At 39.7% G+C, this 22,983-nt stretch overlaps 1 protein-coding gene across 9 annotated transcripts in view; it reads left to right on the top strand.

Annotated features, from left to right (window-relative positions):
• LSAMP (limbic system associated membrane protein) overlaps nt 1-22,983 on the top strand; it is an 888,518-nt gene that overhangs the window by 305,783 nt on the left and 559,752 nt on the right. Inside the window, exon 3 of one of the 9 annotated variants that reach the window (XM_053931695.1) lies at nt 19,086-19,322. The exons of the other annotated variants lie outside the window; for them this stretch is intronic. Within the exon in view, the coding sequence (XP_053787670.1) occupies nt 19,316-19,322 (7 nt within the window). The 5' untranslated portion in view covers nt 19,086-19,315. The remainder of the gene's footprint in view (nt 1-19,085; nt 19,323-22,983) is intronic. 9 annotated transcript variants of the gene reach the window in all.

Here is a 22,983-nt window from a genome sequence, read left to right as displayed (position 1 = left end):
CTTAGCAATTCAGAAATTAAAATGGGGGAAAAGGTTCTCCTTTAGTGCCAGCCACTCTTAATTGCACCTCTCTATCTCCGTATGGATTTCATTCCTTTTTAAGGGCTCCCCCGCTTTCCTTCCCTTCTTCCCGGCATGGTAAAGTGCTCTCACGCGCTGCTTGGACACTCCCGAGTGCTGCTCGCCGCAGGTGTCAGTCTGACAGTTTATGAGAGCTCTTCATAATCCGGTGAAGAGAGAGGAGAGCACTTGGCAATGCACAGCCAGAGATGCTGCTTAGCTTCATGTGCTCTTCACATGCAAATGAGGGAGGCTGCTTTCACTACACAGGCCCTTCAAGGCACAGAGAAGTGCAAACATTTTCAGAGTCTGTATCTGGTAAGCAAACATCCTTAACTTTCCACAAGTACGTCTCCCTTTTCTTCCTATCAAATAAAAAAGCAAGGAAACTAAGTAACTAAATAAATAGTTATTAGGAATAGTTATGCTGACAAAACTAAATTAACTAATAGCTAAATAACAAGACTTCTATTCTGTCCTTCCGTGAGATCCCGACCATAGCAGGGAAGATCCAGAAAAGAAGCATGTGCATGAGAAGTTCAGTTGAAAAGCTGGGCATCCAAGGAACCAGAGCATAATGAGCTTTGAAACCATGTGGTTTTAAAACACAGTAAGCTTAAGAGTTGTCTATTTGATTCATAAGACATTAGGATGCACTGGTCCATGTTGTCTTTGCTTTTAAAAAATTGGAAAGATTTCTTCTTTTTTTCGTTAAAAACACGGCCAGAGTTAAAAAAAAAAAAAAAAAAAAAGCCACCCACAACAACAAAAAACAAGCTTGGGGTGTGATTCTCAGCTTTAGAAATCAATGAGTTAGAAGTAGAAAAGGCGTTGCTTATTAGTAGACTTGGTATAATGACTGTCTTTAGGACACTTATTTATAGCACAAATAGCAAGGGGATGAAATATTCATTTTGCAATTCCTTCTTGCTTCTCTTCTACATTTAATTTACTTTTAATATAATTATTCATTACTTAATATAGCCAAACATTATTTTCCTAAATGTCTGTGGTATAAAATGTGTTTATCCAAAGTGAGGTCATAACACTCTGTTGTTTCTGACACGTTAAACAGTACTCTGTTCTGCAGAACCTTTTACTAGCATGCCTTATTGTGACCTCCCATTCCTGCCTATTTATAGATTTATAAAGCACTGCTGCTGGAATTTTGGTCAGTGCAAAGACCTGTTTGCTCACTAGGCATGCACACGGCATCCTCTCACTCAAACATGGAAGGTCTTTCTCACAAACAAGAAGAGACAGTAGGAGGGGGGTTAAAAAGTCAGGGGGCTCACTTTCTCTTCTTACTCATGTTAAGTGCAGGCCACAAGCATGTCCTTTTGGAGCCTGTGGAGTTAGAGTGGTGTTTTAGTAGCAAAGGATGGAATTCAGCCCCATGATGGGCTCAAGTTTTATAATGCTGAGATGTGTCCAGTTTTGGTAGCTAGATTTCTCTGGGTGATGGAAGTTCCCACAGTTCTTGCCCCTAATTAGCATCATATAGAAACAAAGCCATTATAATTTGTACTTTTAAAACTTGCAAGTGGCATATTAGCAACTGATACCGCTGATATCAGTCAACTTTCCCACAGCTTGTGCTAGGCAGGGCATTAGGAATTAAAATAGAAGCTGGGAAGCTAGATGGCTTTAGGGATTGGTAATATGAGTATTATCAGTAATACTTCTGTGTCACAAATGTGAATGCAGCCTAGGAAATGTTGTTAGCTGCTTCATCGTGGTGTCTCAGGAGAATATGTAGGCTTTGCATCACTTCCTTGTTCTTGAATCAAGGAATGTTGAGAAAAACACAAATCCTTCCACTGATTTTATTGACTTTGTGGCTTTGGCTAACCTCATGGGCATCTGTGCAAACTGCATATCCCCAAACTGTAAACTTTCTCTCAAGGAGAGCCCTGACAGAAGGACCAAGCCTGAGCTCGCATCTCTGGGTTGGAGACTGACCCTATCTATCACCATTTGGATGTGTCTGTGGAATAAGGTATTGAAAGCAAGTGTTACTCGCTGTCCTGTGGATTAAGAGAGGATTTCCTGGGAGTGGTAATACAGCACATTAAAGCAAATAAAGACCCCAAATTAAAACCACCAACAAAAATATCCATTATAAAAAATATCCATGTAAGTAGTGCATATCTGAATTGACAATTAGGTTGTTGCACCAGCCTATGTGTAATGTTCCTGTGTGTCATTCCTTCCCCTGCTGATTCTTAGCACCTTTTTATCCAGGGCTCTCAAAGTCACAGTAATGAATTAAGCTGCACAGTACCCCTGCTAGTTAGGTAAATGCCATTTCTATTTCCACAGATGGGGGGGAAATGAGGCACAAAGAGGTTAAGTGCTTCACCTAAGGTCATGCTCTAATGCATCATTGTCCTTTTTCTTCACGGTGAGGGCTCAGGTCCCCCTGCTGGAAAAACTGCTCAGAACTGGTTTCTGACTCTGAGCATATCTGATTAATCCCATTCATACAGACAAAAAATGAGAACTGGAATTATACTCTTGTCCTTCAGCTACCCAAAGCAGACTTCTTAAATTGAGTTATAGGACATTTTATTAGCTATCTGTAGTAATGATAATTAATTAAAGACATATTAGTACCTCTCTATGGGTCTATCCAGTATGGGGAAACATAATTGTTGTCTATTACATCTATGTAGCAAAGTACAGGTCAAAACTGCCTTACAGCTGCTGGTTCTAGGACACAGAAAAAGCTTTATGGTGGCTAGAAACTCCCTGCTGCCTGCCTTTGGGTGTTTTAGGGAGATGAGCAGCATTCCTAAACATTGCAGCACTCTGTTTCTGTATTGATTAAACTTTTACATACACAGCCACCTTCCAAAATTTGTCATTCCCCTCCTTTCTCTTAGCACCATAGTTTCAGGAAATGGCTGTCATCACTATTCTGATGATGAGGACAAATGGCTGAAATGACAGAAACGTCATTCTGTTTGCAAACAAGATGAAAGGAAGCCTGAAACTCAGAAGCACTTTTAACCATCAAGTGGAGAAAACTGTCACCAGATCAAGATTTGATGGTAAAAGATTCCCTTCCTGTTCCTATTTTATATACAGGCATAAGCAGGAAACAATGAAGACTAGAAAACTAAGTTTCAGGATCCAACACCCACAATTCCCTAGGGGCTGGTAGTCTTTTGCTTTTACATATTTTTTTTTTTTCTTATTTTTCACAAGAGTCGCAAAATGTGTGCATGATCATACTGGCTTCTACTCCCAAGGGGTTTCATCCCTGTTCTCCAGCTCATGATCACAAACACTGTATGAAAACAGTGAACCTCTTAATATGAGAGCTCTAGGGGACAAATCTCAGCTAATGAGACAAAATTTTGTCAGCCAGGTATCTTGTAAAGGCTTTGGTTTTATCTTGGTGGAAAGATAAGGCTGTCTCCAGGAATACTTGCCAAGAGCTTTGTTTTCTCTGCCTTGTTTTACAACTTGTTGTGTCTCTGGCTGGTCAGTGGTGAGCGATTGCTGAGTTGTTGCCTTCTTCCACCTCTGTGCACAGTGTACCCATGGCTCCCACCTCTCTGCTTTGGGGCTGTTAGGTACAGCAGGTTGCTGTACCAGTCCTGGCATATGAACAAAATTCTTCACTGGTATTTGATGCTGGGTGCAACTAATTGGAAGAAGATTTCTTGTTCCTCACCTAATCAGAATGAAGGGAGGGAAGGAAAGGATGACATTAATTATTTTGCTTTGCCTGTCAGGATATTTTATCCTGTCTCATGCATGTGTTCACATGATGTATGCTCATGGTGGAATTATTAATCTGCTCCTGAAATTGCTGTTTCTGAAACTTGCTGGGGTATGATTTGCTCTGTTCCTCTAGGTATCTGTTTGGCTAGAACTGTGTCCTTCTAGCTTCATCTTGAAAACAAAAATCCAGAGTAATACTTAGAGACCAGAAGAAGGAGGGTATGAGAGTTTCTCCTTTGGGGATTGTTTTTATATTTTTTCAGAGTTGGAAGGAGCAGCTGTGTGTTGTTCCTGCACTGGTGTTCTTACTCTCTCATATATACCTCCCTCTGTCAGGGCCAGCTGGAGAAGCAGGGACAGAAAAAGTCACATACCCTTTTTAAATCTGCAGGTCACATATCATCAATTACTTTTTGACAAGGTCAGGCAAGAATCCTGAGAAGAGTCAAAATCCCTAAGTAAATGCCTTCCCCCAGATAGCTGATGTGTACTGATGGACTCTGAAAATTACTGCAACAAACAAGGTTTCTCTTTCTGGCCCTCCAAGCAACAGTTTTCCAGTGCAAATGAAGTAGCTTCATCAAAAATCCCCAAGACTTCTCAAAATAGAAGATGAAGTGAAATAAGTGCAACTCTTTAAATTATTTATACTGGAGAGTATAAAATTAACCCTTCTGCTTTACATAACATATCTCTGAGTGCAGATAATAGTTCTTTTTGGCTGTTGAATGTCAGATTTTTAAAATAAAAACATTCACTGTGAAGTACCTCAGGATTTCCTGGCTAGCTGATACAAATGTTTGCTTGTCTTTAGGTACATGGATTTGTCTTTGCTTGTATGTGCATTCTCTATTCTTATTAACACACAAATATAGGCAAAGATCCATGCCCCTTCTTCCTAATTTTTTTGGGCTAGCAGTTATTGGCAAAAACATAGGAGGCTGTGATTTTTGCTTCTAGACTCTGGTCTCTAGAGACTGAAGTAATAAAGGTAGCAATGTTGTGACAGCATTTATGAAGCCAAAGATTGTAAAATGTCCACTTGTCCTCTGAGAAGGCCTTTTTCCCAGGAGCTCAACACTAACTGGTGCTGTCATCTTTCAGGTGAAGTGCAAGCATAAGCTTACAGGGATGAAGCTGCTTCCTGTCCTCTAAAATTATGCTTTTGCTTTATATTTCTTAAGTACCACTTCATTAGAAGTGGCTGGAGGAATGAAGATCGTTTCTGCAAACATATATGCACTCAGTTAATAGATTTTTCTGAACTAAAATATTGAGAACAACGTCCTTCACAAATGTATCCAGAGGACAACATCCTTAGACTCCAGAGCCTGAGGTTAGATACGCAGTCCTTAAAGTAAATCAACAGATAATGTGTCCTCATTTAAGTTGATGGAAAATAGACAGCCAAGTTCTTCTGAACATTTGAACCTTAAGCATTTGCAGCAAGGTGACATCCTGAGTGTGGGAAAACAGAGAAGCTGGAAGGTATGGTTTTATTATTTAGGCAAGTCATGACAAGGAGACGCACAATAAGGGTAGAAATTCTTTTCTCCAATATACAGAAGCAAAAGGTTAAGTCTCAATAGCATTATTTTTTTCTTCTTCTTTACTAAAAAGATCATTCTGCAGACAGAGAAACAGGCAGTGCTGAAGTCACTCATAAAAATTCTGATAGAATAAGAAACAGAATCCAAATTTACTAACTCCTAGTACAGTGCTAGAAAAGTATCTTCCACAGGAGTGTGCAGACAGGTTTTGGTATAGGGATGAGAATGGGAGGTATAAAGAATGTTCTTCCCTTACACTGGTTTTTTGGGTGCTGCTGACAAGCCCAGTAAATGTTTTAAAGTTTTTTCCTCCTATGTAGACAATCTTGGAAAATCACCTTCTTATGTAAATCTAATGGGCTAGAAACCGAAATTAACAACTATGTTGGCTACTGATGGAGGAAGATAAACAACAGTGATTAATCAAGCTTAGGAAAATCCAAATTTTGTGGCTCTGTGGGCCCCAGGAAGTGGTTGCAGTCCTCGCTGTACTTGCTCAGACAGAATGTGTTTATTGACACAGTCAAAGGCATCAGGTGAGCAGATGCATCAGGTAACACAGGTGATTGCCTTGGCGAGTGGAGCCAGGGTTGCCCCTTCCTTCCTCATTTTACCCACAGACGTTGCAAGCCTGATCCTATGGGGATCTCTTCCCCTTCCTGGGACAGGAATGGTAAGGTCTCAGCTGTCACCCATTGGATGGCAGTCTTTAGCTCCCCCTATGATATTGGAGCTAATTACTCTGTTCACTAGAGATGATCTGGGTTCCTGGAATACTGTGTAGGCTGTGCCAAGGCATTTGGCTTTGCCTTCACTAAATCATCACCTCTCCTGAGAAGCTATTAGTGGGTAGGGGTGTTAGTCAAGAAGGATTTAGCTTTCAAGACACTGTTGGCAAACCTGTTCTTGGGCATTTACAAAGTCCTTTTGGCTGAGCAGTTGCTACATAACTTTAGAGTAGCATATCTTCAATCTCTGCATTGTGGAATGAGAAATTCTGTGTGATTTACTCCTCCTACATGTGGTGACCTCACCATGTCTCCAGCATCATAAGCTCTTGTGTAATCTCTATATCTTCTTACAAACTTGGAAGTTTTATCTATCCAGAATCCCTCCCTACCCTCATTCTTAAACTGCCAGAGAAGGACTGGACCCAGATCAGGACAAATAAAACAAAAGGTGAAGAGCTCTCCCTTGACTGTTCCAGCCTCCATTCAACATCAGTGTGTAGAATTTGAGAGAAAAAACCCTGCAAGATTATCAGTTTTGGTGGGACCATTCCTTTCTGCAGGGCTTCAACCTGCAAATGAACAAAACTGATGAAAAAGTTGCATCACTGAGTCTTTTTTGCTGTTGGAAAATGTGGGATTGTGGATTGACTTGAAACACTCTGTGTGAGAAGATGAAAAGTTAAAAATTTAGGTGGCATTCCCTAAATTTCTAGGGAAGCCTAGTAATATTGCTGTTTTAGCAGGAAGGATGATACTACATTCAGGGAGATGTGTGAAAGTGGAGATATCACCCAAGGGATCTCCTTTAGGTGCTACATCAAGGGACATTCCCTCTGAGGCACATCACTTAGTATGTCACTGGTCCTAACCAAGGAGATTCCAGCGAAATATCCTTCCTTGGCATTTCAGTGATCCATACATGTGAAATGGCCACAGCTTCACTTCAGATGCAGGTGTATTTTTTGCTTTTTAGATATTCAGCTCTGATTCAAACCTTGTTTGATCCCTTCAAGGGATTAATATCAAAAATAATGAAAAAAATGCTGCAAGCAGCAGAGACCTTATCCTTTATTATTTTATTTTCATTTCCTTAACACATTAATAGTGCTAGCCTTTGATTTAAATTTTTGGGATTTGCTCATTTCAGAGGCTTTTAGGAGGGAAGTATATTTTTCTAGTGCCTGACCAAGTGCTATCACACATGGAGGAAAATCTGCAGGTTTACTGAAAACAGCTCAAGTGTTGTCAATGGAACATAATTAATTCATAGCAACATTCAAAATGGTCATAAAAACTTCCCTTAAAATTTCTTCAATTAGAATTTTTTTTTCCTGTAAAATTGATTTAGAAGGATAATTGGGATTTTCCTTTAGATGTCTTTAAATACAGTTTTAACAATTGTTCTTTTTTAGAATTTTTTTTATCTTGAGAAATTTATTGAGTGAGTTCATCTTGGGGGAAAAAAAGGAAGACTGACCTAAAGTGGATTTTTAGAATGTTTGCTTAGGAACAAATTTTGAGCATTGATTTTCTTGTTTAGATTGTTAACTTGCATACCTGCCTGAAGATCTGGAAAAAATAAATCTTTAGACTAAGATATGTATTATCTGTTATAGCTCTGCTTGTTATATTCACTTTTCTGTCCTACTCAAGGCCATGTATAAGCTCATGACATTCAAGGCTTGCTCATAAGTGATTTTCAGAGCAACACCTTTCCACTGATGAACCATGACAATGACAGTAGATGATGGCATCCTGGATGCCTGCTCTTCCTCTCAGTGCTCCAATGACATTAACCCTGTTGCAGATGGTCTGCATCCTGAGTGGCACTGCATCCCAAACCAGCTTATTTGTACTCCTGGGCTTGGGCCAGAGAGTCGAACACTGTCTCCATAAGCATCTCTGGTAAAATAAGTCATTAATTTTTTAAAATGTTTTGCTGTCAAAACAGCAATATTAAGGGATATTTGTTTTCTTTTAGCAACTTCCTCTAGCTTACAGAAAGTCTTTCTTTGGTTTTCAGCTTCCTGATAGGTATAGTCATCACATTAGACAAGAGAAGAAATTGGGAAGAAAAATTTTGCTCTCACCTCTCTAACATCACTGCTGTAAATTCTCTCTTCACTGACATTAGGGCAATGTTTTCGTACTGAGTGTCTGTGTACTGCTAGGGAAGGAAGCAATATGGGAATTTGAATATAGGTAGATGTTTACAGAGGCATAAATGGAAAAAGAAGACACCAGTTACTGCTGAAAGGCCATGCCTGGGATTGGTATTTAATTGCTACTTTAGCTTTTTCATTCCTTTTTTTAAACATCTATGATGATGATTATGTGCAAATAATGATAGCTCCAGCACACTCTGTATACCTCTTCCGGCACTCCAGGGATGATCAAAAGGAAAAACAGTGACAACTTCGGTCAGCAGAGATAACAAATTTGATTAAATTTTCTTGAATGACAGGTCCATGATAGAAAAAGGAGCACATTTTACACTCTTTTTTTTTTTTTTTTTTCAGGATCTTTAGCCCTTTCCAAGTATTAATTGCCAGCTAACTCTAACTGGGACATGTACTTCTGCCAGGGGGAGATATTAATCATTTTCTCTGCGGTCAGAAGGAAAAGGTGCAGAGCTGAGTTCTCTGCTGCCTATACAAGGCTTGAGATGACCTATCAAGTGTTTAGTCATGATACAAGAAAGCATTTTTAATGCTTTAATGGTGCTGGTTTTTCCACTCTCACTTGTGCTGATTCCAGCTCTTTCTCATTTGTTTGTGTACCCATTTTTCTGTGTCTGTTTCTCTCTGTCTCAGTCTTTATCTCATTCTTCCATGCATTCTTTTTGGGTTTTGTCCTCCTTGTGCTTCATCTTTGTCTTAACTTAGTCTCTATTCTTTCTCTCTTGTTTTTCCCTTCGTCAATATGTTTTTCTTCAGTCTTTTTTTTTCTGTGCATGCATCTGTCTCTTCCTCTGTGCTTTCCGTTCTCTACTCATCCTTTATCTCTTTCCCACTCTTTCTCTTTTTTTCCAATTCCATTAGCGAAAGTAGATAATAACTTGTGAATTCAAGTGGAACTTCATTTCTGAAACCGTACACTCGTGCTGGAACCCATTAAGCTCGATAGCGAGAAATGAGAGAAATCATAATTATCAGGCCAGTAAAATACATGAAACATAAAATTTGTCAGGGAAAGTAATTGAAATTATTGGAGCAGTTGGGTCCTGGTGCTGTGCAGACCCTCAGTGATAATGGAAAGGTTACCGGCAATGTTTAGCAATGCTGATGAGGCCCAAGGTGACTCAACACCACCATAGTCAGCAACTTTATGCTCTGCTTACATTAATTTGCTAATCCATCTTTGGAAATGGCCAAGCTGAGCAGTGCATCGGGGTTTGCAGAACCCCTGCCAAAGAGCTGGTGCAGCCAATGTTGCAAAACTTTTGCTTTCGTTTTCCCATTACTTCACCTCCTTCTCATCTGCTCCTTTGCACATCTCTCTTTCTTTTCCCTTCTTTAGTCATGCCATCCATTTCCCACTGGAGCCATTTTACAGTCTGTCTGTACAGTCACAATATGTCGATTATTTAAAGCTTGTACCAAGGCAGTCCTATCTGTTTCCCTAGCATTCCCCTCTGAGGAGCTGTATGCACTTGCAAACTACCAGGGAAGTCCAGGAGCTGTTGCTGATGTTTCCATTCTCCCTTTGTAGGTGGGAAAGCTAAATCAAAGGAAACTGAAGTTGTCAGGATCTAAGCTGGACATAATAGATTTACATCTTTGGCTACACTGTCCCTCTTCTCTCAGCCCTTATTCCATTCTTGACTATGGAGATTGCAAAGGCTTTGGAAGAGATAGCGCAGCTTTCAGTGCAACCAGCCAGGGGATTTGTGCCTATGCTAATTCAGTGTATGTGTATGCTGAGTATCCCTTTGGATTCTGTATTATATAATAAAATGTTATTGCATCTGCTTCAGCAAGGCAGCCTTGAAAAATTGGCACGAACGTTGATCCGACAAGGTACAAAATCTATTCGCCCACTCTCATAAAAGCAAACAGTAATGAACTATTTGTTCTGCGTGGAGAGAATGATTTTGCAGGGCTCCTTGTTTTTGAAAGGGAAGGAGATGAGCAAGGAGAGAGAGGAAATAGCATCTGCTTCTCTTTAGAGCCTGAAACACATTGTGAGAATTACTGAATCATCTAGCTCCCTCTTTCTTTCTTTCTGAAGGGTTAATGTTATTTGGAGAGGATGACATAGTGGTCTGTGTTTTCTCCTTAGAATCACTGTTGAGGGGTGACATGTGTAAGCCCTGATCAGAGCTGCCTGGTCTCCTCCTTGCTTTCTGTACTTGCCATCTACCCTCTTCCTACCTGTTTTCTGCCCAATGTGTCTGCCCAGGGGCATATTCACTCTTCTGGAATTTCAGCCCAGCCATGTGCAGTTCACAGATCGTTCATGGGCCATTTTCAGGCAGACTAAAATGTTCTCTGTGGGGCATCTGCTTCAGTCCCATCTAGCATAGGTATCATCACCCTGTTCCAGCTGCCTGCTGTCAGGCTCCTGCAGTACAGGTTGAGGCTGCTCGTTCTGAAAAGGGCTGAAAGCCATCTACACAGCATGGGCAGAGAAATGATCACATTATTGGAATCCATGTGGCAATAGTGGTAGATTCTGTTACATTGCCTGTAGCTTCCTTTTTCCCTCTTCAGCCAAACTGCTCTGTGCTTTCCCTCCTAACTGGTTGCTGCTGTGGAACCAGCTGCATTTCGGTAGCACTGTGTCATAAGTAGTTTTGTGAGCTGCTCTGACAGGAGGGGTCTGCCTTATCCAACTAGATGCGCGATTAAAAATGATAATCTGATAAAACAAAAAAAAACCCCGCCGATTCTAATGAAATGAAATCCTTTCTCCGACAATCTTTCCCCAGATGTGCTACTGAGCCTGCCATTTTCACAGCAAATATACTTAGTGCTGCTAGGTTTCCAATGGCAGAAAAAATGGTGTTTAATGAACTGTCCGAACAACCTCTTAGCAGCACCAGTAGGAGTAGCATAGCTTATTAAGGTTGATGCCTTGGCTCAAAGCAGAGCTCCTTATTATGGAGAATATGTTACATATAGCTTGTCCAAGAGGGCCAATTGTAGATATCACTTCTATTACTATTGCCATTAATACTTTATTGATGGCGATTTTAAAACCACTGGGTAGGTCTTAGAAGATGCAATTTAAGAATAATCTATGGCCTTTTTTATGGCAGTCTCCCCTGAAACTCTTGTCAGGCGCTGGATTTAAAAAGTCCCTGCACAGTCCCATCAGAGAGAACAAGAAATCCAGAGCTGTAATGCCAGTAGATAATAGAGAAGTTATGTACTATTGGAAGAAAATGAGGCATCATTAGAAATGGCCTGGGAGCAAAATTATCACCAATTCCTGAAATGGCTGGACTGGAATATGCTTTCTCCCCCTGACACTTGGGAAGATGGTCTTTACATTTAAGGGACTGAGGATTATATTGGTATTTCTGTGTCTGGGAGCCTGGTTTCACTAAGGAGAGAAGTTGTGAAGAACCCCGGGGGATGATGGAAGAGAGGGGATCATTTCTTCCTTGCTGAATTGTTTTTTGCTTCTGTCAAAATGTGGTCCTGCTGTTCTCTGGCAGTGTAACCTCTACTCCTTCTGCATTGGCTCTGACCTAGCAGGTAAAAAATAGCTTAACAAGAAAAACGTAGTGTCCAGATTCCTGTATTTTCACCACCCCCTTAGAGGCAGTTTTCTACCCTAAGTGATGTCTTGGAAGCATCTCCAGTGGTGTCAGATATGGCTCCCCTTTTTCCTGGGAAGTGATGTCTGTCAGGCAGCATGCTGTCTCTTGGCATCGTGTTGTCAACACATGAATTTATGATGAGCCTTGTGAACGTCCTTCTGCCCTGAAAGACCCCAACAGATTAAATGTATTTGTAAGAACTTCTGATTTTTGATTTTTTTTTTAATATGAAAAATAGGAAATGGTTTTCTGCTGTCCCAAATGCAGAAAAAATTCTAGAAATGTTATACACAGATTTAAAAACTCAGGTGGAAAATTAGGAAAAAGTGTTAACATTATTAATACTGATTATTTTTAGAGGATGGGGGTTTTTTTGTTGATTTTGTGGGGGTTTTGTTGGTGGTTTTTTTTTTTTTTGGTTTTTTTTTTTTTTTTTTTTTTTTTGGTATTGACAATAATTTGTCACATGAATGGAGATTCAATAGAGTTGCTTCAAAACATAAATCCCAGATTATGGTACTTAGTCCCCTAAGATCATTATGGGAAATGAAATCTTATGTTTTTTCTAAACCTGTTCTGTCAGTGCAGTTCTTGTTATGGTACTCAAATAGGGTAGGAGAAGTAGATTAATTTGTTTCACTGTAGCAAGCTATTTTTTCCTCTTGTTATGAGACTTCATGCAGTAGCACAACTGAGAACTGTGTAAGTTGGAAAATGCTACAAAGTAATGTTTAAATCCAAGAAAAGATCATTATTTCTGTGATGAAGAGATTAAGGGGAAATAATTCTGAGGCCATCTCTTTTTACAGGGGAATAAAAAGCACTTCTGGTGGCAGTGAAGTTTTCTGGCTTCAAAACTTTTTTTCCTTTTCGTTTGGAAAATTAAAATCAAAGCTGCAGAAAAAGAAGACTCTCAAGTGGCTTAATCTGCATATTTTCTCATTAAAAAAGAAAAACATTTAGTGAATTTTCATGCAATAATATGAATCGTCCAGATTTTTTATAATGGACTTAAATATTTAATGAGACTGATCCTTCAGTCTAGTTATTTATAACTTCCACAGCTTAATGAAGTCCAGTGAGAAGGACTGAAAAAATGGAAGCATCTCAACCTGAGCTACCAAATAACTATCAGAAAATGTAAGTGATGGGATTAGCCTGTAAGGGGACGCTTTAAATTTTCACTTGTCCCTTTAAATTCAGGAGCTGTGAGAAGATGGAAATAAGGCTCACCAAGCAGGACTCCTGCTTCTGATGCTTTGTTAAAATGTCAATTTTAAGAAAAATAAATGTCTCTAGGTCCGTCTTTTGAGGTCTTGAAATATTTCGTCTTGTGTGGGTGCTGCTGGCAAGCTGTTCCTAGACACCAGTGCATCAAAGTGTCGAAACAATGGGGCGTTGCTGGGATCAAGCAGGAAAAGGAATTGTGAAGAAAGTGGCTGCTTAGTGCATATTAAAACAATTCACAGGCAAACACAGGCAGAGAGAAAAGGGCCCAGCTATGATCCCCCTCAGCTTTCACTGCTACATGTGGAACAAGGGGGTGTGCATTGGAGAAGTATGTTTTGTCCGTCTGAAGAAAAGTGAACCAAACCAAAAAGCATCCAGGCCTAAGTATGCTGAGCGGGGCTAAGTGGCAGGTGGGTTTGGACTTGCTGCCATCCCTACTTTTTCTATTTTGTGGGTCCATTAGGGGCCTTGGTGGCATGGCATTGTTCCAGACTTCAGCATTGTATGGTGGTTGAAGAACCAAGGGACTCTTAACACTGAGAGACCTGGATTGTGCTTCAGTTTCTCCATTTGTCAAGCTGCTTTTCACACTCTGCCTAAGCTCTCAGATGGATAGCTGAGGATGTTGGTGAAACTTGTGCTTTGTGACTCAGTCGTCATCTTGCTACAAATTCATGTTCGAATGCTGTGATGATTGCCAGTGCGAGTGCATACTGCAATATTACTGCTGACTCTTTCCACAGAAAGTGGGCATTTTGCCCCAAGGTAAAAGAAAGATACAATAACACATAGGCATTTGTAGTAAATCCAATTGCTCTCATATGGCAGAAGTAGATGCAGCCAGTTAAAGCAGGAAAAAGCTAATTTCTTGGGTTAGTAATTTTTGGAGTACCTGGATCTTTCCACCTTGGTGCATTCCATCCTTCTGGTATTGCTGGATAGGTAAGTGTGGAGAATCTCAAGGTCTCAGAGTGGAGAGGCCATAGGGGACTCCTGAACAGAAAATTTAGGATGAAGAGTTCTACTCAAATCTTGCTGTCTGGATCACACTAGATCCTCCATCACTCATGTCTGAACACAAGCACAACTGACACTGGAGCATCAGTGAAATGAGAAGTAGCTGATGGCACACATGCTTCAGTAATTGTGTTGTTTCCTGTAAGTTGATAAGAATTTGCCTTGAGTATGGGAGCTTGAGCAGTCTTCCTACACAAAGGTACAGTGTGTTTGCTTTCCATAGAAAATCTCTGGGCTCCTGGCACAGCTCTGTCCATGTGTCTTAAGAGCAAAACAGGCAGGTCCCAGCAGGTGGATGAAGGCTATTATAAAGTTACCAATGCTTCACAGGATTGGGAAGAAGTTGTCCTTCTATTGTTGATTGTTTTCTCCTTTCCCCTGTGAGAATATCCAGTATGAGGTATGGCAAAGCCTCTGCTACTCTTTCAGGAGTTATTACTTGGATTATTATGCTCCTCCTTCTACCACTATACCATGTTATTACATTTAAATCAGTTTAAACAGCGGTTCAGCAAAAGCTGTTCCCATACTGATGATTCAGACACATGCCAAAGAAAATACCTCTCTGTTGTAGATTCCTGACAGTTTGAAAGTTAATCAGTAGCTGTGTTTTAAGCCTATTCAAGTTGAGACAAATCCTGATAGCTTTCAGTGAACCTTCTATATGCTCCTAAATAAGATTTTGTTGTTATTACTTCATTTCAGAAGGCTGGGAAGGCTTGTGAGTATCTACCTTTTAGAAAGAGATGGCTGGTTGTATGATGACCTCTCTGTGTCAGTCATTGTTGCCTGTTCCATTTTGTGAGCCACTGGGAGAAGAGAATTGATTTGACAAGTTTAAGATTTCCTCAGAATTGGTTGTCATTCAGAGTTACTTGCTGGCTAACATCCATAAAGACGTTTCTGGGTTTTGAATAATATTTAACTAATAGAGTGTTTTCCATCAGTTCACCAGGTGTCTGATTACACCTGCTAGCTGTGTTTGCAGTCCTAGGTTGGCAGGTGACCCTATTTTTCACAAGGGATATTGTGTTGTTTATAATGAATTATAAACTTCCTATACACACATACACACACACACACATATATATATATATATATATATATATATTAAGACTGGGCAGGAAATTCACTAGCTGGCGAGTGCTGGAAGTGAGCAGACAAGTCATCCTATACAAAATGCACACATTTGTGAATAATATTTTTGTTGGAATGACTTAAATGTATTAGTTTCCTTGCAAGTTATGTCAGTTCTGCATGTCTGAAGCATCTATGGAATATATTGTATTTACATGGCTTTTTGTGTGTACAGAAGCTGCTGAGCTGAGCATCCAAGCTATGTAGCATTACGAATTACTAGAGCTTATAGTACAGTACAAGTGCAGAGGCATATGTTTCCAAAGAAATAAAACCTGCCTTCCATTGCTGCAGATGTGTCAGACTTTTGAGATCAGTAAATTAGCAATCATGTTGTATGATGAAAACAAGATATCCTCATTCTTTTGAAGCATTGAAGCATCAAAATGAAGTAACTCACACATATCCACCAAAGGCCTCATTTCACCTTAGGAGTTGTTTGTGTCTTCAAATAATAAATATATCTATGAGAACAGGTCAGTACCTACAGCACTGTGAACTTTGTGTTCTGTATACACCTACTTCTTACTGTTATAACACAACACCAGTTCTGTGACGGATTTTAAGTTGTTTGCATAGCATTTTATATGCCCCAACGTCAACTTGGAGGTATTTATTCTGTAACTTTCAATAGCACGTACTCATCACCTTAAGCAACCTGAAAAGTTGAAGTTCTTGGTGCTGCTCAGGTATCCCAACTTGATGTAGTTGAGAGCCACACTGGGAGGGGGAAAGCAACACAGGGGAAAGGGAAGGGTTTTCAGTGCACAGGGGGATCTGCACACCTTCATGAGAAAGTATCAAGCAAATTCTCCGAGGCCGAGTGTCCAGGCAAGTTAGATAGAAGTCAGTTGATACAGGAATCTCAGGGAAGCTGAGCTGTAGGATTCTTTCCTGAAGACAGGATTCAGGACAAGACATTATCTGTAGAAGAACATAGCTTCAGATGTCAGAAATTAAGATGATCTGTCTGCCCACTGAACATTTCTATGGATTCTGGTGAGGAAGAAGTGGAAAATTCCCATTATTGGGTGGGAGAAGGGGAGGAAATATATGGACTATCAGGGCACAAAACCCAGACAAGCCATGGTGGCATTCCAATTTCCCAATAGTATTTGTTAGATAAAAATTTCCAGTGAAATATCATGACAGTGCAGCCTACTCCCACATGACATCTACCAACGCGTGGGTTGTGAGCACCTGCTTGCACCTTATGCTGCTCCATACTGAGAACAAAATTTCATTTGGAACAGAAGCAGCTCAAATGTATCAAAAGCACTGCTGCCCTGCAGCTCCCTCTGCTCTCCCAGTGTTGGACTGTCCTGGGAATCAGAAGTATCCTATACCCTTTTAATCCAGGATGATATTTTGAAAGTACCTGTGAATGCCTTTTGTGAGGGAACGTCAGCTGTTCTTTATTTAACTACTCTGAGCTGTTGCTATTACATCTGTTTAATATTCCTGACTTGTTTCAGATCCCAAAGTTTTAGATATTTAATGCAAAACAATAAAGGGGAGAGGGGACAGAACCCTCTCACTAGTCATTTGTCTTCATCACAATAGGTGCTCATCCCTCATTTCCATGGTGATCATGCAATTTTGTGTTTTGTTGAAGCTACACCTCCCTCTCAGTTACAAAGGAGGAGATGCTAAAGAAGAGGCCAATGTAATTACTAACCTTTCAGCTCTTCAGCAGCCCTAGGGTTTATCTGTTTTCATCAAGAGAGGATTGTGCCTAAAGTAAGAGGACCTGACAGTTAAGGGAGTTGTGCTTCATGGAAGGGTGAGGAAGGCAGCGCTGCAGGAAAGGTTTGCTTACCTCTGGAAGACACCAAACATGAGACCTGAGTGGAACATTTTATACAGCATTAACTGCGGTTGGAAAGGTCTAGGGGCTGGTCCTGCATGCATATTCTGTGTCTCACACGTGCACTCATACAGGTACTCCCACAGACAATCTGGAATAGCTCAACTCTAATAAGTGAAATTATACATCTGTAAAGCAGGGTGAGGTGGTACTAAAACTGGTCCTTTTTGATGTTAGCTTGCAACAATACATTTTCAACTTCCTTCATATGAGGGTGTTTCTAGAGCAAGCAAATGAGAATTTAGAGGAGAACTAAGTAAGCATCTAACTTCTGTGAGTGCTAATACTATCTTATCTCAAAATGGAAATGTGATGGGTCACTCCACCTCGTGCAAACAAAGACTGAATCTATAAGTCAGCATGAATTTCAGGTACTTGTTTAAAATGCAAGGGGCCAGACATGTTCTGTAAGTGGCAGGATCTTCCCTTTGAATGTAAACAGCACAGTGAGACATTTAGTATTAATATGATCACTGATGGGTATGCAAAATAAGCAACAATACATGGTTTGGGGACCGCAGTCAGCTATGGAAGAAGTGATCACAGCTCTTGAGAAAATTCTTGATTCCTTTTTGTTCCTCAGAGGGTATGAATGATGTTGCATAATAATCAAAGGGAAGTAACTGGGAAGAGAGATTGTTTATTCTAGTCTACTTGCAGTTTTTTCTTTTCCTTTCTCTTGCAGTTATGTGTAAATTAAATAGACATAAATTAGAGCAAAAGAAGTTCAATAAATCCTATCTCTGCTGGGTTCAGGATAGGTCAATAAGTCTTACCCTGGGGTTCACATCAGGGGCATGCTCTGCACGGTCCTAGTTCAGCCACCAAGGTTCCATGTGTGGTACTTGCATGTCCCACTTCATCACCTATAAAGTGCATTTTTTCCCTAAACCCTCAGCTTGAGGCCATTTGAAGACTTTTGGAATGTTGCTGGTAGGAACATTACAGTGAATTCTGAGTTGGCTGCAGAATACCTGTCAGACGTGCTTAGGAGCAGACATGCTGTACTTGTCAAGTATTAATATCACTGAAACTTTCCCAAGATCTTACATATAAATCATTATCTCCTTCCTCCTCTCTCCCCCACACACCAGCTTGTCTGTAGACTTGGACAGTAACACAGCCACAGGGAAGGACTGCTTCTGGCTTTTGGTTCTGCAACACAATTAATTAGTTATGAAAGTTATTTCAGGATGTTATTTCCATCCAGTTTCCTATAACATCACAGTACTGTATGAGATTGCTAGAAAATCATGCAAATTTTATCAGCCATTCCATAACTATTGTGGCATTGACCCTTTTCACCAAAAGTCATTGCACCAGTCATCAAGTGATCACATCATTGAAGTGTTTATGTATTGTCCACAGCAATTTTCCTCAAAGTACTGTAGAACCCATCATTATTGCAGGGAGAATAATGTTTTACCCATTAGACCTGGAAACGCTCTGAAGGATGGTCTATAGCACTGTCAACTTTTACAAGAAAATTGCCACTAGTTCTATTTAACTTGATATTGATGCAGGTGGGAGACAGAGCAGACAAGGTCATGGTATCCAGGCTTAGATTTTACAATGATTTCATACAGTACTGTGCAGTATTGATTTCAACAAATATAAGTAAAACTGTCAGGGTGAAATCCTTAGCCCTATTAAGAGTTGGAAACTTGCAAGAGTTTGTTAGCTGCATTGTATGTGAGTGACTGGGAATGGTAGAGTTGGTCTAATGAGCTTCTTGCTTATATGATAAATAAAAACTAACTGACTTGAACTAGGTCTGAAAATTAAGAACTAAAGTTAAAAGCCTGAGGAGCACAGTAATTGGATTTGTGGAGGTGATCTATCTCTTCAGCCTTATTTCTTCCCACTTGCCTCCTATGTATTTCTTTGATTGATACACCACTTGGAACTGGTAGTGAGGTGACAGAGGGTGCAACAGGGTAGGCAGAATAAAACAAGTGAGTTATTTCTCTGTGTGTCTACTTCTAATTTTGCAGAAAAAGCCTCTGATTTGTGGAGAAACAAAGCAGGGGCTCTCATCAGTGGGAATTCAGCAAGAACAGCTGTTTGACATGGAGGCAGAACACCTCTGACCCAAAGCAAAACTGAGTTGACCAGACGTATAGTGCTCATCTTCAAGTCCTCACAGGCTGGGAGATACTTCTATTAACACTCTTTGTAAATCAGGACTTCACACGTGAGGCTGGAAATTTTCAGGGAACATCCTATGAAAGGTGAAGCGATGGTACCTCTTTGCTTGCATTTAAAATATTATGAGCAAGTACTAGAGGAATAGATGGTTGTAAGAAGGAATGATATATTATCTATATAAAATATAGATGTAATATATAATAATGTTATATATAGAATATGTTTTATATATTTTTAATATATATAAAATATATATAGAATTACAGCATAGCATAGAATTCCAGGCCTGGAAACACTTCCTCTTTTGTTCAATATAAACATTTCAATGTCATAGTTTTGTTTATTTTTGCATTAGTTTACCTTAAAAAACCCTGTGGATTTAGAGCTGTCATCCCCAAAATCTGAAACATTAACCACATACGTGTGCATAAATAACAACTAGGAAGAGATTGAGATATGAGCAAAATCAAGAAAATTTGCAAACATGAGTAGATCCTTATGGGCTGTATTGTCTAGAATATAAAAATAATAAAAAAAAAAGTTTGACTGTGTCTTGGAGTAACAGAGCATATTCAGGGTGCAAGACAGGTAGACATGGTGCTTATCTTCATGGGTCTACAAGTGGGTTCAAAAATAGCAGAGCTATTTTTGGAGGGGCAAAACCTGAGAACTTGCAGCTCTGGTAGGTCTTGTAGACTTGGGAGCATTGGGTTAGCCAGACTTGCGAAAGAGAAGATATTTAAAAGTTGTGTTGTCATTGCTAGAAAAGCAGAATATGATGTTACCTTGGCAAACTGAGATGCTCTGTGTTCAGTGAGAGGTAAGAAGGGATTTTAAAAGTCTGGAGAAAAATCTTCCCTAGAACCAGTGTGTTGGTGAATGGCTCTGCAGAGGAGCAGTCCCTGCTGGGAGGCATGGTAGAACCCTCAATGGTAGCTACAGAAGCCTGCAGTCTCTTGTGTCTGTTAGCAGCTAAATCTTATTTCTTCCAGGGATCTACAACACTTCTGTTCATTGATTTGGTGAGGAAGGAGTAGGAATAGATACTTCTGTAAAACATGCTTTTATTTCTAGTTATGCAAAATTTACTTTTAAAGCATCCTGTAGCTCAATCTAATTCATCTTTAAATTCTATGGCAGGCAGCTTTTTTAGGTATCAAGGTGACCCTTTTCATTACATCTGAAAACTACTCTTACAGTAACACAAGGCAGACAGAAGTGGTTTGGGGAGGAGGACTAAAACTTTCTGGTTTGGGTTGTGACTACACCAATTGTGCACTGTGGACCTGTGGATACACACTGTGCATCTACACCCTGTGCAGCCCCTCCTTGTGCTTATGGGGAGGTGTAGTTTTGGGTACTTCAGGGGGTCTCCTGTAAGGCAGGTTGAGGTTTCCATGAGAGCAAAGCTTTAAGAGATCATGAGAGTATTTGGCTCTTGAAAAGCTCTCTAGTCCATCCTGCAGCTCAGGGAATGAGCAAGTTGCTTTTGCCATTCTGACAGACCTACGTCAAACCTCGTCTTCTAAGAAAAACTGTCTGGTAGAGAGGTTCTATAACTGCCTGAGGTACTGAACTTCTAGTTCTTGCTCTTACAGATAGAAATTTCTTTTGAACATCTAATCTTATTCTGTTCAGTTGCAAATTAAATTAATTACGTCCTGTTCTATCCTCAGCAGACATGGAGAACAATTGATCACAGTTGTCTTCACTGCGTTTTGCATAATGAGAAACTGTTATCTTGTCATACCTCAGGTTTTCCTAGACTAAAAAACTAATTTTTGTTAAGAAGTTTTTTAACTTTTTTTCTTTTTTTTCTTCTCTTTTTCACCCCTTTTTTTTCTCTTTCTTTTTTTCTTCTTTCTTTTTTTTCTTCTATATTCTAATGTCCTATTTCTTTAACTTTTTACTTTTCTCAGTGCTGTGTTCATGAGACTTGTTCAGTCAAGTCTTCAGGTGCAAAGTATTGGAGAGATGACACTCAGACTTGAACACAGTTGTGGTGGGATGCTAGGGGTGATAGGTTTTCAAAGAAATAACATGACTATAAATGGCCATGAAATGGCAGATTTTTTCACCCTTAATTTATTTGGTGTAGTATTATTGACAAACAGTAGAGAATTTAGAATCACATCTTAATATATAGTCTACTTCTCTGTAATACCTGGACAGGTTATTTTTCATTTATTTATAAATAAAAAGCAAACCATAATATTGTTGTGTTGTTTAGGAGAACTAGCAACCAAGTTTCTTTTCATTTAGTATTTCAGCAGTGAATGCTTTTTTCTTTTGCTTACTAACGGTGACTGGGGCAACTGAATATTTTTGCCTTTATGGAAGGATAAGTAATACAGTTTCAGAAGACTGGGAAGTAAGGATGTAGAATAATCTTTCCAGTCTCTGTCAAATTAGTTGCTAAAGCCAAACATCAGCAGAAATGACTGCATCACTGAGGAGTTGCTTGGTGTCACAGACTGTTTGCACAGATAGCAATGCCATTAATTCTACCTGGTGTCTTTCACAGATCCTTGTTTACTTGTCTGGTTACAAATGGAGCATCCGAAAACCAGTGCCTCCTCCTGAAATGTGTCCATTCAAACGTTCATGTTTCAGAAGGAATATGAGAGGCTGCGTTATTCACCAGAGTGTTTTGAGCAGCCCAAGTGGAAGAATCCATCATGAACTTATAAAACAACCTTCACCCTTCTTTCTCTCTGGGAATTGTGTATGAACAATGTGGGGTCTTGAATTATTCAGTATTGACAATCATTTGTCAAATAACATCTATGAATATTTTTTTTTTATGTTGTAGCTTGTCTATGATCTGCTTATTGAGAATATTTGAAATCAGAGCTAACTGATTAGCTGTGATTGCACATATTGGTTACCTAGGGCAGTGCTAGTCCCTGATGGGATGAGCCTAGTCCTTTGAAGCACATTTACACAGTGAATACTTATGATTAAAAATTTCTTTACAAATAATCTCTAATGGCCACTAAAAATTGCTGTTTCTGTGAACACTTCTGCCAGTAAACTCATTAGCTAGAACAATTACTCAAAAAGGAATACAAAGGGCGGAGCAAAGCAAGGCAGACCAATTTGTTTTCAATTCAGAATGAATATTGCTGAAATATTCTACTCTTCCCCAGTCCTTTGAGACTTGGCTATGTAAGACTATTTTGTGGTCTTGATAGGCTTTTTACTCCTGAAGCTTTAACAGCTCCTGTTTCTGGCAGGATCTTATGGATGTGGTGTTGTTGTGTCTGTGATTCCTTGCTGCTCTAATCCATTTCATATTGAGCAGATAGAAAGAAATTGCAGAGTTCAATATGCTACTCAAATGGTTTTTTTTTCTTCTGAATAAACAGAGAAAAGCAGCAGGTTAAACATGGAATAAATGGATATAGATAGCCTAGATTATTTGTGCCTGATTATTCTACAGTGCTTTAACACTCTTCGGTAAAATAGACAGAGCAGATACTTGCATTCCAGGGATCCCAAGGGATTTGATTTTACTGCTCTTGGTTTTTTATGTGACTGCACAGGGAGAGAGGGTGAGCTTCATTTTTAGCTTCCTTCAGAGGCAGAGGCTTGTTTTCATGTCGGGTGATTAGCTTTGGAAATCATGCTTAAGTAGATGTTTAGCTGTAAATTTGCCATTGTTCTGTCAGCTTTAGTTCTCTTTGGTTTGGTCTCTTTCCTTCTTTTTCTCTTTTCCCCACTCACTCAGGACATAAACTTTAA

Source organism: Vidua chalybeata, chromosome 2, assembly GCF_026979565.1.
Source record: "Vidua chalybeata isolate OUT-0048 chromosome 2, bVidCha1 merged haplotype, whole genome shotgun sequence".
Taxonomy (NCBI): Eukaryota; Metazoa; Chordata; class Aves; order Passeriformes; family Viduidae; genus Vidua; species Vidua chalybeata.
Note: the sequence above shows the minus strand (reverse complement) of the source record. Positions and strands in the feature narration are given on the sequence as shown.